Source organism: Crotalus tigris, unplaced genomic scaffold, assembly GCF_016545835.1.
Source record: "Crotalus tigris isolate CLP2741 ecotype Arizona unplaced genomic scaffold, ASM1654583v1 scf7180000017878.447376, whole genome shotgun sequence".
Lineage (NCBI taxonomy): Eukaryota > Metazoa > Chordata > Lepidosauria > Squamata > Viperidae > Crotalus > Crotalus tigris.
Window position 1 is genome coordinate 228,104 of NW_024096695.1, and position 18,454 is coordinate 246,557.

The window sequence follows — 18,454 nt, forward strand, 5'->3', positions numbered from 1 at the left end:
TGGACAAGCTAAGGAGTTATCCAAACCTGGTTCATATAATACTGGATAAACCAATAATTTCCCAGTAGAGGAGATCTCAGTTAGCTCCCAGTTAGTATAAGGGAATTATATACAATTTGTCAAACCCTTCAAAGTTATTTACTGATGTCGTATGCACCATTCCATAAAGATCTGCTTAATTATACCCACTTCCTCAATAGCTTTAAAGTGTGAATATTAGAAGAAGCATTTGCCCAGAGATATTATGGATGATTGTTATGCGTGGCAGTTGAGATGATTAGAAGGGACAGAAGAAGTAAAAGCAGGTTGATTTGCATGAGTTGCTGACAGTATGAGCTTCAAACTAAGTCTGTCTTCAGACTATTTTATATTCCAGTTGCAGAAGGCAAGGTCTCACCATCACTTAATCCAGAATGTATATTTCTAAGGATGCTAACTTTGAATACAGTTCCAGTGGACTCAGACTTGTGATCAGAGTATGCTTGGAATTTTAATTTCTGTACATGATGTTTTAAAATGGCTGTCATTAAATATAAAGGAAGTACTTTCTAGGAGAACATGCCTAGATTCTCACTGTTATGAGTCATGAGAAAAATCTATGATGCAGTATCTTCCACACCACTTGATAAATCTGTCTCTTCAAGAAATAAGTAGGAAAGCTATAAACAATCCTTTGTAAGAAATAAGTTATATATTTTATTTAAATGGAAACACATTTTATTTCATACTAGGTCTGAAGGGAAAGTCTCTCAAAGGTAAGCCAGAGGCTTCTGATCTTGTCAGATTTACCTCATTTCTTCTAACAGTTTTGAGTTCTGCACTTAGGAGTGCATCTTTAATTTCATAACAGTCAATGTACCAAGCACAGCTAATTGTAGATAAGATAATGACCTTGAATTTTTATTTCTATTCTGCTTTAAAACATAGTCTAACAGGGAATAATTTCTTAGATATGTAGCATGCTTCTTAATAGTTGATCCAGCAATTTGATAAAGCTGAAAGTAAGCACTGGGATGTTGTTCAGCAAATAAAACTATTCCAGCTTTATAAACAATATAGGAAAAAGATATTCTCAACATAGGATAAAATAGTTGGTAAAGCCAGTTGTCATAATACACAAAAAAATCTTAAAAGACTTGAGATATCCTCCCAACTGGCATTTTTAAAAATCTTTCTTTTCTGCATAATTTTATTGAAGTTGCTTTAATGCTTGATTCAGCTTTTGAGATGAATTTACTTTGAGCAATTAACTGTAGTACTAGCATTTTGTTTTGCATGGTTCAAAAACTATTTTAGCGCAAAGTGTCTTTTATTTAAATTAATTTCGGCTAACATAGTATGCAAGTATGGCATTTTGAAAAATGGCTGAGTGGGGATGTCCTTCTCTGAACTTGCAAATATGCTTCAAAATCTTTTTTTCTTACTGTAGTTTTCATATTGCTAAGCATTACTTCAATTTCAGGAGCTTCTTCCACAAATCAAAATGTATTGACATTTTCTCATAAAGAAGGGAAATTAATTGGCCAAATCTTCACTTTAGGAGGGAATTATAAGAACATGATCTGAATGCATGGACACAATTCTTGTATGTAAACTCTTGATTTCTATGGTTGCTATTTTTAATGGCCCACTTTTATAGATATAGTGGTTACAATATACAACTCAGCATGTGTGGCTTCCAGTTTCTCCAAAGGTACTACAGGTATTTCTCCATTCCTAGCAAGTCTACACCAAAGGTCCCCAACCCACGGGCCGCAGCCCATTACCCCAGCTTGGCCCATTCGGAACTGGCAAGTGCACACAGCTCCATTTGTGCGAATTGCGGGTGTGTGTATCTGCCACTCATGCAAATGAAGCTGAGTGTGCCTCACTCCCGCTTGCGCATAACCATTCCCTCTCCCTCCCCTCCCTGTCGGTCCACAAAGCCAGAAAGATTGGGGATCGCTGATCTACACATCTTGTTGTCTCTGTTTCTTGCTTTTCCTACTGCAGTGTGTTATCCAGCTACAATTTGTTTCTTCTCTTTATATTTATTCTCTTGCCATCTCTTCTCAGCAATTTCCAAACTCTAAGCTGAGAAGTACTACTGTGCCATGAAAAAAAATTGTATTACAAAAGAGTTGAGATTAATTGGGACTCTGGAACATGTATTTTGGCATTTAAGATTTCAGCATATGATATTAAATTATATTTTCTTCTAGAGAAAGCAGCCAACTGGGACAAATTGGAGAGAATGCAAGGAAGAAATAGTTTGGTTAATTTGTTTGTGCACTGCCAGGTATAATTGGATTGGGAGAAGTATGTGCATATCTTCAGTGACTGGATGTGGGGGAATTTTTTCAGGAAGCATTATAAAGTTATATAACTAATTAATACAAGTATTCAAAATGTTTCAAAGTTGAAATAAACGAAGTTCCATTCCAACTTCAAAATAGCCATTCTTTCTAACATTACTGAAAAAAAGTCCAGACTTTTAAAAACAATGGACCAGACTAGGAGATTCTGGGCTTGAAATCTTTTAAATTTGAAAAATTGGCATGCCTGTATTAATTAAAAGCCAGATTTCCTTGTTAAACCACACAAACACAAGATTTCAGTTTATTACTTTAAAGCTCTGAAAAAGGAGGAAAAATATTGCCACATCCATTTTGGTCAACAAAGTTCATAGGAGCTCATCAGCCACATCACTGTACAAACCGCCAGAATGACAGCTTTTAAAATTTCTATTTGTTCTCACTAATTAGGTAGGTCATTAAGCTGGACATCTGCTAAATCTTACTCTTCTGCACTGCTTCTCATTGTTGTCAGTTTTGCATTTGTAGTCATCAGTATTCATGCATTTTAATGCCCTTCGTTTTTTCAGGAGCCAATAGACTGTAAAGACATACAGGAATGATACACAAATCCATACTAATTGGAAGTGTTATTTTCTTATAGGAGAGGAACCAGAGGAAGCAGAAGTTGACATGCCTAAAATATATGAACCCATTGAATCTTTTAGTGCCCTGAAGGACCGTTTGAACATGTTTTTGCAAATATATAATGAAAGTATCCGTGGGGCAGGAATGGATTTGGTGTTTTTTACCAATGCCATGATTCACTTAATAAAGGTATTGGTGGACATGACAATTGCTTTAGTTAGGTTTTGGTGATTTCAGATACCTGAGTTGAACCATTGCTAATCTATCAATTTCATATGCACAAATTCTAACAATATTCAAATGTAATCAGTGAAACTTTCTTGAATGAAGACTTACCCATGTGGACTCTGAAATTTTCCATAAAATGCTGTTCTCATGATCAGAGTGTTGCCACTAGAGAACTAAAAGACAAATCTTTCAAAGTATAAGGAACTGAATTGAGGTAAAGATGAACATCTATCATTTGTTTTACAATAAAAGAAAACAAAAAGCATTCCCCATTCCTCCAATAAAAATCTCTTTTGCACAATTATTGTATGTTAATTTGTAATTAAAAAAATCTCCATCAGGCATCCAGTCACCTGCAGGAGTAAGCAAGGCCAATGCTGGATACTGTCCTAGACTTTGTAGAAATGCTAAACATGAGAGCTTATATGTTGCTCTTATTAAGGCTGGTATCCTGAGATTGCCACTTTTTTTTTTAAAGGCAGATTTAGAGAATAACAATATTGTGGATATAGAAGTGACACCAGTGAGAAAAAGATTCATTCATATGCACTAAATACTAACTGTACCAAGTATGGGGATGAAGGTTAAGCAGGACCAGCCCTACTATCAAGCATATGATGGCTATCTTGGTGGCAGATTATAGGGGGCAAAACCAGTCATGATTGTCCCTAATTCACCTGTCATTCCTGTAGGGTTCTGCTTTAGTCAGCGGTCTTGCTCTGGTCTCTGTGAGGCACAGCTTTATTTTTCTTTTAAGGATAGTCAAATTGAGTTAGTCAGGAGAGAGATTTCTCAGCTAAGCAGAAATAAATCATTGTTCCAGCAACCAATAGATTGTGATACTTTAGCTTGTGATACTTCAGTATTTCAGTAATGCTTTAGCTTATCTCTACCACTATATTTCAGGCTTGTTCTGTTGACAGTACAACATGGTCAGTATGTAGGTGACTGTGACATTTTGAAGAGATCAGTGCCCCAGTCTTCGGAGTTTTGAGTATATTAGTGCAATCTCCATAGAATAGAAGACACTGGTCTTATGCACTTTTTTGAGAAAGAAAATTCTATGCAAACAAAAATTCAGAATATACTTCCGAACCCAAATGATCTTCCTTGTCAGAAAAGTTGTTTGTATTAAACAGTAATTGTATCTGTATCGTTGCACTGAGTCATTATATAAGTAGTGACAGTTTTTTGGGTTAGTGGCCTGAATTGTTATCACAGGTGGGCTTTTGGGAAAGATTAATCAGTCCAGCTTATACACTGTTCCAGGTTCTTGCTCATGTTATTTTAAGCCAGACTCTCTACTTGGATATGACAGAAGACGCTGACCATCACAGTATGGATTCAAATGCTAATTCATAAGCTTCTGTACAATGAATAAGAGAAGCATCATTTTGTCCTTGAAAGCAAATTGTCTGTGGCCAAACCTGGAGCTCATATTTATGGAAGGAGTTTTTGGAATGATCAATGCAAAGACTGGGATCACCACTGTGCTACCAATATTAAAGATGCGGTACAATGCAGGAACTTATCAAGTGTCTGCTTAATATTGTATCATTCTAAATCTACAACCAATAAAATGATGCTGTGCTTTGTAGATCTCTCGTGTGATTCGTACTCCCCGAGGAAATGCCCTACTTGTTGGTGTTGGAGGATCTGGAAAGCAAATCTTAACAAAACTGGCATCATTTATTGCAGGCTATAATATGTTCCAGATCACATTAACAAGGTAAATATTGAATAAAACACGGTATCAGAATGGATGCTTAATTTATAAAAAGAATCAAATAATTAACATATAAAACATATTATTGTGCTAGTTCTAATTTTAAGAAGGTTTATATAATCATTTGCTTTATGAACTATTTTGCCTCCCTGATTTGACTGAGTGCAAACTCTCTCAACTTCTAGAAATAGTTATAGGTTGAATATTAAATTCAGTACTACAGGAAAATAATAACCATTTGTACTAAAGAAAAGGCAGTGACAATTTTTCACTTTTATCTAGAATACAGAAGATAACATCCAGTGTGGGTTTTTTAAAAAAAGAAATGAAGCAACATAAAAAACTAATTTTCTCCACAATCCTGGAAAAAGAAAGAATAGATAGACATTTATATAGGAATACATATCTAACAATATAATAATGCAAAACATAGCTCAGAATTTAAGAGAACACACACACACACACACACACACACACACAGAGAGAGAGAGAGAGAGGGGGGGGGAAATCTCTCAGTAAATCTACTACAATCCTCTCATTTTAAAAATAAGTTATTTGGAGAAAAGAAACTAGTCTTTCTTTCAGACAAATAGTTACTATCTCTGTTATCTGAAATGGATTTGAGAATGTCTGCCACAAATTCAGATTTCCCATGCTCTGCTTGTAAATTAGTCCTCAGTTGTACTTCTTAGATATTCCATTTAAATATATTCCATTTAAAATAAGTAAATTTAGCATTTGAGTAACTGATTTAGGACTTTTAATTTTTCCCAAATTCCATAATAAAAACTCTGTATTTATCAAAACAGCCTGGTTTGGGGTTTTTTATAATATATTTTATTGATTTTTTAACATAGTCACCTTAATATTTGGTAAACAGTGTGTTGTCTGGGTTTACATTTAAAAAATATTTAGTAACAGTTGCTTTCTACAATCTATAATCCACATAATAGCTTTATGATGTCCTCTTCTTCCATAATGTTCTCTTTTGCCAATCTTAAGTTAATACAGTTCTTGTTGTTTTGATAGATAACAATTGAGTATAAAAAATTTTCTAATATTTCTACAGATAATAATCACATCAATATAATATTTCTTTTCTATCTAGTCATTCTGGTTGACTCATCATAGATCCTGTTTACAGTTCTTGTTTACATTTGTTTTTCCCACAATATTCAAGACATTCTTACTGGTTAAGATTTTCTCAAAGTTAATTACATTTAAATATTAACTTTATTTTTTCTCATGTAAGCCATCCCAATACTTTTACCTTATTTAAGGAATAAATAAGACTAAAAAAAGAAAAAAGAAGAATAAGAGTAGAGAAAAATAAAAAAGATAGTATGCTACTTAAAATCCATGTTTCCCCTAAGCTAATACATATTTACTTCCTAAAATTTTCTGTTCTTTTTTACCATAATTAAAAAATATGTTTAATCTTTAAATATTCCATTTAATAAATCTAGTCATCTGATGTTTTAACTCTTATTCAAAACATTTTTAATCCATTGTAATTTTCTTAAAGTCAATCACATTTAAATATCTAAAACATTTCCTTTATATAAGCCATTCCAACTCTTTTATATTACTCATATCAAGAAATAAAATAAGAAGGGAGAAGAAAAAGAGAGCACTATGTTACTTGAGGGGCTCCTCCCTCTTAAAATAAAATTCATACCCAAAATCTTTCTATTTCTTTAACCATATTCAAACAAGTATTTATTTTTTAAATATTCTCTCTGATAGGTCCCATCATCTATTTTCTTAATTTTCACTTTGGCCTTTTTCTTTTGCCCAGTATCTTTCTTAATCAATATGTTCTGTTGAATCAAAGAGTTTCCATATTCTTGTAAGTGTTATTGTAGATATAAAAGGTAAGTCAAGTACAATATCTTTGTGAGAGGCATTTACCCTTTCATGTTTGTTGAAATCTTTTTCTTTCTTTTTCTCTCTGTTTCTCTTATTTTTTGTCTCTCCAGTTCTAGTGGTGTTCCTCACATCTCTGCAATCCATTTTGTCCAGTCTTTTTTCTTATCCTCAAATTTGTCTTGGGGTCTAAAAGTATAAGTTGTCTTTTCCAAATCCAATATTTCTTGTACATTTTTTCCTCTTGGATTAAATCGTACTTCTTTGTTTTGTTAAGTTCCATCTTTAAGTCTCTATCCTTGAATTTGTGTTCAGTTATCTATTTTATTTGTTCCTTCTCTATTGTTGTTTTCTGGGATTTTTGTTGTTGTAAAGTTAAATTGGAGATGAATTGGTTTATATTTTCAAAATTATTTTGGATTTCCTTGTGGGTTGAAATCATTGTTGTTTGAATTAGTTGCAGCATATCATATGTCTCCTCTTGAAAAGTATTTATTTTTTCTTGATAAGTTCTTTCTGCAAATCTCTGATTTTCCATAATGGCCAAGAATCAAAGTTTTCTTTTCTCTGCAAATAGCTTTGGAGTCACAGCTAAATAGATATTTGTAATCCAGAAAAGTTCAAAAAGGTTTTTTTTCCCTGAAGTTTATAATTCTCTCTTTGTCTGCAGCCCAGATTGTTTTCTTTTTTGTCACAGCTGTTCTCTGTTGTTAAAGCTTTGAAGGTCACAAGCACAGATTAGTTTTTTTCCAGATTTTGCCAAATCCTGTATGAAAGCCATAATTGTCATAGTCTTTATCCACCACTAGATATCAGCACCAGTTTATTTTTCAATTTTCAAAATAAACAGTTGCCTTTAAAATGAGAATCTTAACCATTCAGCAATTTCAAACTTATCAAAATTTAGGTTTTATATTCATTTCATTTCTGTATGTTTTAGTCCTCCATAAAAGGTTTAATTCGCCATTCTGTTAGTAAAAGAGTGGGGCAAAAATCCCCCTCCTTCACGTTTGGAGGTTTTTTTGCTTCTTGGTATTTTTGTTTTTCAGGAAAGTTGAGAAGTAGGATAGAAAAAATTGATGTTCTTACCCAGATTCAAACGCAGTATTTACAATCAGCTTAAAACAGTATGTTTTGACTTTGGTTGCTTGTAGCTTGGGCTAATCTCTGAAGTTAGGCTAGCCTTTCTCCTGTTGGTTTCTGGAAGGCTTCTCCTGGACCAATCGGGTCGATTGCTGTCTCTCCGTGGCCCACAGGACTTTCTTCCTTCTTTGCTGCCTCTTCAGGGTGACTTCATGCCCATTTAGGGTCCCTTAACAGGAAAAGAATCAGCTGAAGGGCACAGAGCCCTGAAATCTCTTAGCTGCTGTGCTACTGTGCAAGACCGGAAGTCCTGGTTTGTTAATTATGTTTACATTCTGTATTATCAAAACATTATACAGCTTAGACCAATGAAACAAAAATGAAGGATAAAACAATATACAAATTGAGAAATTAATTTAAATAGTGGAGAGCATTAAAATACATAGGTGTAACCATGTAGATATACTACATATTTCTAAAAGCAACAGCCATTAAACAGGCACTGAGCAGAAAGGCCAAAATAAATTGTTCTCATTTTAAGGCATCTTGCTTCAGTCAAAACAATTTGAAGCTTGGAATGTTTGTGACTACAGTATTTTATTTTTCCTTTTTCTAGATCCTACAATGCATCTAATTTGATGGAAGACTTGAAGCATCTGTATAAGACAGCTGGACAGCAAGGAAAAGGAATCACTTTCATTTTTACAGATAATGAAATAAAAGACGAAGCTTTCCTAGAGTATATGAACAATGTTCTATCATCAGGAGAAGTAAGATTTTCATTTTTCCTCTAGGCATTGAGTGAGCTCTGGGTTTTCATAAACAGAGAGCTTGGCTGATAAAGCTGTAGTGACAGACTGATTCTGTAAAGTTCTGTGCTTGAGTTCACTGCAGATGAAAAAACATACCCACTGAATACTGATTTTTGAGTAAATATAGAGCAGATCAAGCTCTTTGTCTTTAGTTAATTTACTACTGAGGTACAATAAATCAGTAAAACAGAGTTGGAGAAAATCTTTAGTAGAATCACACAGATTAAAAATATTTTATTTCTAGGGTAAAAATACAGATAGCCAGTTGTCACTTTCCAAATATTATTGACAATCATCTAGCAAGGCAGATTAGGAGTTGTAATTCAGCAACATTTGGATGGCTACAGGTTTTAAGAATAAAAGGGAAGAGAAAGGAAAATTAAATGTGAATATTTATTGGCATATCCTATCTTTTCCCATAAGTAGCATTCAAAGTAGCTAATAAAATAGCAATAAATGGATTGTAATTAAAATGCTTTAATTGTCAATTGTAAAGTCACGAAACACTCTAACAATGAGCTCTTTAACTTCAAAATTGCAAATGAATACAGTAATCTTTTGGTAATATATGAATGAATTATTCATATAAAGGTAGCTAAGTAACTTTAAAAAAAATTGACAGCTGACTATGTGGGGTAAAATAAAAATGTTCTTCCCATCTAGGTATCCAACTTGTTTGCTCGTGATGAAATTGATGAAATCATTGGCGATCTCATTCCAGTTATGAAGAGAGAGCATCCACGACGTCCCCCCACCAATGAGAATGTATATGATTATTTCATGTCTAGAGTTCGCCAGAACCTGCATGTGGCTCTTTGTTTTTCACCAGTGGGTGAGAAATTCCGAAACAGAGCTTTGAAGTTTCCTGCACTCATTTCTGGTTGCACTATAGACTGGTTTAGCCGTTGGCCCAAAGATGCCCTGGTTGCAGGTGAGGTTTATTTATTTATTTATTTTCAAATATTTATATGCCGCCCAATCCCAAAGGACTCAGGTTTGAGATGTTTGGCTATTGGAAAAGGTTATAACTTTGTCAGTAGTTTTAACATGGTGAAAATCTCTTCTCTAATACATCCTTTTCTCTGAGATCAGTTTTGTATTCTGAGTAGAATAACAGAGAAGTAGTTGAAGCAAAACTGTTTCAGAATCTATTTGGAGAGTTGCTTTGATGCATATATGTTGATTATATCTTCCTCTCCTATTCCAGAGAAAAATAAATTGAGAACATTATCTTCAAAATTTAAATGTACTATTTTTATAGTCTGGCAAGACTCAAAAGTTTTGAATAAATTAGAGTAACCTATACAAGGAAATTACTGTGTTGGTGGCATTTCAGTGGTGATGATAATAGAGACTTTTCTGTCTCCACATGTGAAGTGTTAGTGATTGAGGAAGCATACTGCAGTTGAATGTCTTTCTTTGAAACAGATAATTTGATGTGAGAAATGCAAATGACAAAATTAAATGAGGCCCATTTACTTATTCTTAAAGCAAGGGGATTCTTAATTTTATCAAGACAAGAATACTAGCTTTGCTCCCAATAATTATAGAAGGAGGATTACCCATCAATAAAGAGAAAGAAGCTGATTTCACTCCTGAGATGATAAGCAGACATCCTGTGATGTACAAATAAGAAAGAGCAGAAATAATAATGTCTAACCTCCCGGATCAAAAAAAGGAAAGAAAAATATGCCAAGACTGGAATTACTTTGGCAATTAAAACCATTCAGCTCCCTTTGCTTATAATTTTCATGTCTTGAAAGTCATATAGTTAGCAATGATTTAATGTTGTTGAATATTTCAATATATTAGAGTGTTTGAGGTCATGGGTTTAATTTTGAGATCATCAGGGGCATCTGCAAATAAGAAGCTTGTCAAAAACTCAAGATCCTCATGCAGTTGAAATCTGCTTCTTTTGATGTGCAGTGCACACACAAAACATGTAAAAAATGGGTGGACTTTGATCATGAGGCTATAACTTCCACGTTGACTCCCTGCCCACTGGAATTCCCATGGATATCACCCAGTTCATACTTATCTGTTAAGTGTGGATGTTAGAGGAGCTCAGATAGTTGATTTTGCTGCTTTCAAGGAAGGAGAGAAGTCCAAGATAACGAGTGAGATGCAGGGGGTGGGGAAGAATAATAAGAGTGAATAAGAAAAGAAATTTACAGGTTTAGCCTGGTTTTCCCTCACAATAATTTTATGCTTTTAGCCAAGAAATAGGTTAGAAATCATCCTAAATTTCTTATGCCAGAGAATGAAATAGTGTTTATACTAATAGGTGTTAAATCTCATTTTAGTATCGGAACATTTCTTGTCGTCATATGAAATTGATTGCACTGAAGATATAAAAAAACAGATGGTGCAGTGTATGGGTTCCTTCCAAGATGGAGTTGCTGAAAAATGCGTTGACTACTTTCAAAGATATCGTCGATCAACCCATGTGACTCCCAAATCTTATTTGTCCTTTATTCAAGGCTATAAAGCTATATACAAAGAAAAACACGCTGAAGTGCAGACCTTGGCCCACAGGTGAAGTATTTTGATACTCTTATAGTCAATTATTGTCTTGCTAAATAGCTAAACTCAATAACCAGTCTCAATACTGCTAAGGGACTGATATATGTTTAAGAGATCTGAATTGGTTGCTTGTAAAAGGCTTGTGAAGAGCTGTGGTGGCAGTGATTAAAATGCGGTATAAAGGATGGTTTTATACATTTCAGAATGAATACTGGATTGGAGAAACTGAAAGAGGCTTCTGAATCTGTGGCAGCTTTGAGTAAAGAGCTGGAAGCCAAAGAGAAAGAACTTAAGATTGCCAATGAAAAAGCTGATATGGTAAAATCCAGAGTGTTTATTTCAACTTTTTCACTAATGGGAAAACCTGAAAGAAAATTAGTTAGTGGACTTCTCCTAATTGGTGCCCTTCTACAAATGTTAACTCTCTGAATTTCAGTTATGATTAGCTGAAGATTCTTGGTATTTTTTTTTTGTCATAAAAAGACCACATCATATAATATGCAGCCCTTAGGTCTCCTCCATCTGCAGTCTTTCTGCTTCTGGATGCTAGAATACCTGGCTGTTTTGAAATGAGAATCAGAAGAAAGTCGCATTGTAAGTCCTAAGATAAGCATATATCACAGATAAAACTGTTAAGAACCCACAAAAATTCTAGCCTTACCTATATGCACTTTGGGGCTCAGCCAGCCTAAAATGGTAAGTGTAAATATCGTGTAACAAAACATTAGGTTGCTTTGGGCCTATGGGATCTCACACTACTTGTTTACTAAAGCCAAAGAATTTTGTTAACTGATTTGTATGTAAAGTCTTGGCAAAGAATTGTTTTCTGCAACCATAGTTACTTGCTTCTCCATTTATTTTCTTCCATTCTTTTTTTATGTCTTCCATAGGTGTTAAAAGAAGTTACAGTGAAAGCTCAGGCTGCTGAAAAGGTGAAAGCCGAAGTTCAGAAAGTGAAGGACAAGGCCCAGGCTATTGTAGACAGAATTTCAGTAGACAAAGCTAGTGCGGAGGAAAAATTAGAGGCTGCTAAACCTGCTTTAGAAGAGGCCGAAGCTGCTTTACAGGTTAATAAAGAATGAAAGGAAAATCCACTGTCTGCCTCGCACAGATATGCTGTGCTTTCAGAAATATACCCCAGATTGGAAACTGTAATTTGTGGGCTCTCTCCTTTCCTTTTCCATTATGGGTGAAATTATGTCATCCCCCCCCCAGCCATCCTTTGATTCACTATCTTTCTATGATAGCTGCTCAGGTTTTATTCATACTTGGGGTTTAGTCTCTATGTGTAAAATATATTTTTCATACAGTGAATGAACCCCAGTATGAAAAGAATTTACAAAAAGAAGACGACACATAGCATTGGTGATTGCCCCTGCACTCTCCAACTTGACAGGAAAGATATCTGTTATTAGTGAAAACATGTCAAAGAAGTAAAAAAAAACAAAACACACACACACACACACACCCTGTCATAGCATTCTACAGTTACTAACTCTACACAGAGTACCAATGAGCTGCATTTATTGGAAGGAATTAATCACATTCTTCTGAGCCCAAATGTTGCATCATCTGCTTCTTTCAAGAAGTCAGCCAATATTAAAAATTATCAGGATTTTCATATATCAGGCAGTCCCCTGTAGGTCCTGCAATGTAATTAATGTTATTAAATATAAACTTCCAAGGAATCACTGTCAATATGTAGGTAAAATGACTGATTTGCATTCACATTTTACAACCCAGAGATCAGCCACTTGGCAGAAAGCATTAGAAGAATTAACTGCAGGCCACATCAATTCAAATAACCACTGCCTGTTTAATTTGACAGAAACAGAACTACCATCTGATGCAGAAACACAGAGAAATGATGTGATATATATGATCGCAGTCTGAGGAATAGCATCTAACATTTACCTATAACAAATATGTTTTGTTCTCCAGCATCCACATTAACTACAATAATCACTTCACTTCAGAGTAGTTGAAGGCAAAAGTTGAAACAGTTAATTGTAATTCTCTTTTATTAATCTGTATCAGTTAATCTTATAAGCAAACTTACAAATGTTTCTGTGCGTGTGTGTGTGCGTGTACACGCACTTATGCAGAAGCACATTTATGCAGAAGCACATGCCCATGTTCATATATTAGCTATGTAAAATAATTTTAAATAAGTCAAAAACTCCCTTATTACATGGACATGCTGATGTAATGTTATTGGAAGCAACATAGAACATGGTTTGCCACTGTTTAGCCTACAAGCCTGTGGTTTCCTGTTAGGCTCCCTTTCAAATATTAATATATCTGATCCTGTTTAATTCCTTGAAATGCACCAAGATTGGCTAGGTGCTATTACCTGATATAATGGGATATGTCTTAAATCAGTGTTTCCCAAACTTGACAATTTTAAGGCATGAGGACTTCAACTCTGGCTGTGGAATTCTGGGAGTTGAAGTCCACATGCCTTAAAATTGTCAAGTTTGGGAAACACTGTCTTAAATGATTTTATGCAAAGGATGGATAAATACATACCAAGATTTGATGTTTGTCTTGGTCTGGGCTTAACAACAAGTGTGAATTGTTAATTATTTTAATTTCTGAATATACAGTAGTTTGGTGTAATTGGCTGATGTTGAACCCACCGTGGAATGCCTTTAAATGAAAAGCCTGCTGATTTTGTTCAGGCACTTTAAAAATACTGTGATAGTTCCTAATTCTGTCCATCCTTTCAATTATGTAGACAATCAAGCCGGCAGACATTGCCACTGTCCGTACGCTGGGTCGGCCACCTCATCTTATCATGCGTATCATGGACTGTGTGTTGCTGCTATTCCAGAGGAAAGTAAATGCTACTAAGATAGACTTGGAGAAAAATTGCATTATGCCATCATGGCAGGAGTCCTTGAGACTGATAACAGCAGGAAACTTCTTACAGAACTTGCAGGTATACCAAAAAAGCACTGATAAGAAAAAAGATGATAAGGCCGGACAAGATATGAACGTGTAATATATAGCTTTAGTCTGGATTTAGTGTGTTTAGTATTGAGGGACTGCACTGCTGCTTTCCGCAGTTTGACAATTACCAGTTGGAAATTGTAGAGAATGGACTGATGATCAACTAATATGAAAAGTTCAGAGAGAAATTTCAAAGACTGTTCTTATTTCTGTCTTTGGTCCTTCTCGGTAAAGTGTTAATAGAGATTTTGCTGCCCAATAATTCTTATAGAAAAATGCAGCACTTAATGTAGATGGCAGTAGTATAAACAGGCACCAGTTTAAAATCCAGGCACAGTAAAGATCAGGAAAGTAGAAATTAAACATGAACACAAATAATAGCATGACAAAATTAATAACTTTTTGAATACAATTTCTGTAGCAGATGTGGCTTAGAAAAGATGGGGTAAAATTAAACAATTGGATTTCTTTAATTTTGTTTGATTTTGGATAAGTGAAAAAAAATCTTTTTCATGATATTTCTAGCAATTCCCAAAAGATACAATTAATGAAGAAGCAGTGGAGCTCTTGAGTCCTTATTTTGAAATGGCAGATTACAATATTGAGACAGCTAAGAGAGTCTGTGGAAATGTGGCTGGCCTTTGCTCATGGACCAAAGCAATGGCTGCCTTCTTCGCTATAAATAAGGAAGTTCTTCCTTTAAAGGTACGTAGAATATAGTTGGCAAGGCAGAGTAAAACTATATCTACAGCAATTTACAATTTTAAGCTAGGATCACATGCTGGCTAAACTAAGGTGACCAACTTTTTACAACAAAAAGGAGGACACCAATAAATTGAAGAAAAAATATCGTAAATAAAAGAAACATTGTATTTATTGCAACAATAATACAGAATACACTATAATATGATAAATGCATAATAAAAACCGTTTGTAACAATAACATTTTATATTGTAATTATGCTTACATGCCTATTAATTATTTAAATGAGTACTTTTCCATTGAATGAATATTTTTTGTCAATGTATCATCTTCTAACAATATATTGGAAATATCTGAACAAGAAATATCCTTCATCTTGAATTTTACGGCAAGTGCTGCAGCTAGAGTATCAACATTCAATCTCGATTTCTCACTTGTCCAAAAATCTACACGGCTGGATTGCGCAGGGGTGGGCGGTGGAGGCAGGTGTTGTGAGCCAGGCGCTCCAGGACGGCCATGTAGGTGTGCAGGCTGAGGTGGTGGCAGCGCAGGTCAGCACTGCGTAGACCACCAGCTGGCGCAGCCCATGGAAGGTCAACTGCCCGCCGCGCCCCCGCCCATAGCCGCCCTGCCAGCACCGCTGCCCTGCCACAGAGAGCCGGCCCCGCGGCTCGCAAAGCACCAGCTGAGCCAGCTCTGGCTCTGCAGTTGCCCCCCAGTACCACCGCCCGCCCTGCGCATCCCTGTAGAGCTGGCCCCACGGCTCGCAAAGGCAAAGCACTAGCCGTGCCGGCTCCAGCCCTGCAGCCACCCCCCCAGCCGCCCCCCAGCACCACCGCCCACCCTGCACATCCCCGTAGAGCCGGCCATGCATCTTGCAAAGGCAAAGCACCAGCCACACCGGCTCCGGCCCTGCAGCCACCCCCCAAGCCGTCCCCCAGCACCACTGCTCACCCTGTGCATCCCTGTAGAGCCGGCCCCACGGCTTGCAAAGGCAAAGCACCAGCCGTGCTGGCTCCGGCCCTGCAGCTGCCCCCTCCCAGCTGCCCCCCAGCACCACCGCCCACCCTGCGCATCCCTGTAGAGCCAGCCCCGCGGCTTGCAAAGGCAAAGCACTAGCTGCGCCGGCTCCGGCCCTGCAGCCGCCCCCTAGCATCACTGCCCACCCTGCACATCCCCGTAGAGCCGGCCCCGTGGCTTGCAAAGGCAAAACACCAGCTGCTTCGGCTCTGGCCCTTCAGCTGCCCCCCCCAGCCACCCCCCAGTACCACTGCCCACCCTGCATCCCCGTAGAGCCAGCCCCACAGCTCGCAAAGCACCAACCGCGCTGGCTCCGGCCCTGCAGCCACCCCCCAGCCGCCCCCCAGCACCACCGCCTACCCTGTGCATCTCTGTGTAGAACTGAACAGGGAAGATCAAGAGAAACTTACCGCTCCAGTCTCCTCCAGCTATCTGCAGAACTAAGTAGGAGATGGTGTAGTTGGGTAGCAGTGAGGGGTGCAAAGTTCCTGCAACTTGCACGTGCAAAGTTTGCCGCCCGGGTGTTTTGGCGCGCTCAGCAGCAATTCCTTTTGGTTTTCTAAAGCCAATGGGGGAGTAGCACAGCTCAGGCAAAAGTTGAAAAAAACCATCAAAAAAAGGTCCCGGAACGCCTTCTGAGCATTCTGTGAGGGAAAAAAAGCCCTGCAGATAAGTCTTCAAATATAGAAAAAGAGGACATTTAGGAGGACATTTTCGAGGGAGGACAGAACTCACAAAAGGAGGACCGTCCTCCCAAAAGGAGGACGGTATATGGAAAAGGAGGACATTTAGGAGGACACTTTTTGAGGGAGAACAGAACTCAAAAAAGGAGGACTGTCCTCCCAAAAGGAGGACGGTTGGTCACCTTAGCTAAACTATAATGAGATTTGCTTGGTTTTGATTTAGTGTGATGTACAAAGACAGTCCTAATGGTGTCTTCAAGAAAACATTTATTAGCACAAGAGTGGGCTTCTCTTTTGTCCAAATGCAGTCCATCAGCATGTTTGGTCCTGCTTTTGGGGACATTGGAAGATTTTAAAAGGTGAAAAGGGATGCTTTAAACCTATGTCCAAATAATTCCTCTTTGACGTCTGCCTTCTCTCTCCCTGCTTCCTGGAGAGCAAGACAAAACATTCTCCTAGCTTCCACTGATATGGCAATCTTGCCATAATATTAGAAATTATTTTGTTCGTGTAGTAGAGAAGGATTTAAATTATAAAAATTATAAAAAAGACTACAAATTTGGCCTGCAGGGAAATTTTATATTTATCAATCTTGTTTATGTTGTTAATCTATTATCCCTCTCTCCCTCTCCTTCTCTCTTTTAGTCCAGAGAAAATAGAATGCTTTTCTAAATTTAAACAGATAAACCAATCCCCTAAATTCTTACTAGTCAACACTCTAAAATAACAATATTCATAAAATTTTCTTTTCTTAACTTTAACAAATATTAAATTGTCAAATATATAAAAACCTTATATTTAAAAAGCTACAATATTTCACTGATCCAATCCAATCTAATCTTCAAATCTCAAAGTCAAAAGTTCTTTTTTCTCCTTTTGTTTTAAAAAATCAATCAGTGGTCTACAAGTCACCAAGAAATTTAGTCATCTCAGCTAGTTCTGTTAGTTTAAAAATCCATTCTTCCATTGTGGGCATATTTTCCTCTTTCCATCTTTGGGCATATAACAGACCAGCTGCCAATGTCTTTGTCCACATTAAGTATGGCATATCAAGATGATAAATATTTCGTTGTAGCAATATTAATTCAACAATTCTCTCTGTATCAGTAATTGACTTCATCATAAGCTATTCATGTTTCTTTGGTTGCTGTTATTGAAGAGGTACACAGTGTGTATCAAAGTTTCCTTATTTAAACTTGGTGGGCTGATGTTTTCAGGCTAATCTGGCCATCCAGGAGAATCGTCTGACCACTGCCATGTTAGATCTTCAGACAGCCCAAGCTGAACTGGATGCCAAGCAAGCTGAGCTGGATATTGTGCAGGCTCAATATGAAAAGGCCACATTGGAGAAACAGGTAACTTCCTGTAGGGTACAGGGAATTCTTTTGTACAGCCATTCACTTTGGCTGCTTTGTAAAACAGTAAAGAAAATATTACCACAATGAGTACATGTTGAGTTATTCAAGAATATGAGAAAAAAAATGGTTTTCTGGTCATTTGGGAAGATAGCTCAGCTTTTTAGCTTCTGAAATATTAGGCATGCTAATGCTTTTATTATCAGGTTATAATAACATTTTGCAAGTCTGAGTATACTTTCTCCTTCCCTCTTATTGTAAGAAGTAGAGAGGGTCTTGTCTGAGATAGGTTGCAATTCTGGCTTGAAATCAGATTTCTTTTATCTGACTTTTGCCTTAGTTGTGGCTTTTCTTCTGGTTCCTTAAGGTTATTCCTTCTTCCCATTTACCTAGTTAAAACAACACCACTACCACCCCGAACAAAAAGCCACATAACCAAGATTGCTCAGCTAACTTGCCCAAAAGCCTGGAGAAAGGTCAGGTTTTAGAGCCTCACAAAAGACTCAAAAGTCTAATCTGGAACTCTGGGGATGCTGTTCTACAGGGCAGGCACATTTGGCACTTGGTCAAATATCTGTCTTA

At 36.7% G+C, this 18,454-nt stretch overlaps 1 protein-coding gene across 5 annotated transcripts in view; it reads left to right on the plus strand.

Moving 5' to 3' along the window:
- Positions 1-18,454, plus strand: part of DNAH5 (dynein axonemal heavy chain 5) — a 162,309-nt gene that overhangs the window by 106,621 nt on the left and 37,234 nt on the right. For 3 of the 5 annotated variants that reach the window (XM_039343855.1, XM_039343852.1, XM_039343854.1), the window contains exons 52-62: positions 732-755; positions 2,938-3,110; positions 4,748-4,878; positions 8,441-8,594; positions 9,300-9,567; positions 10,940-11,171; positions 11,363-11,477; positions 12,050-12,226; positions 13,897-14,100; positions 14,637-14,816; positions 17,735-17,872. In XM_039343855.1, coding sequence (XP_039199789.1) covers positions 732-755; positions 2,938-3,110; positions 4,748-4,878; positions 8,441-8,594; positions 9,300-9,567; positions 10,940-11,171; positions 11,363-11,477; positions 12,050-12,226; positions 13,897-14,100; positions 14,637-14,816; positions 17,735-17,872 — 1,796 coding nt within the window. The remainder of the gene's footprint in view (positions 1-731; positions 756-2,937; positions 3,111-4,747; positions 4,879-8,440; positions 8,595-9,299; positions 9,568-10,939; positions 11,172-11,362; positions 11,478-12,049; positions 12,227-13,896; positions 14,101-14,636; positions 14,817-17,734; positions 17,873-18,454) is intronic. The other 2 variants (XM_039343853.1, XM_039343856.1) reach the window with 1 other exon arrangement.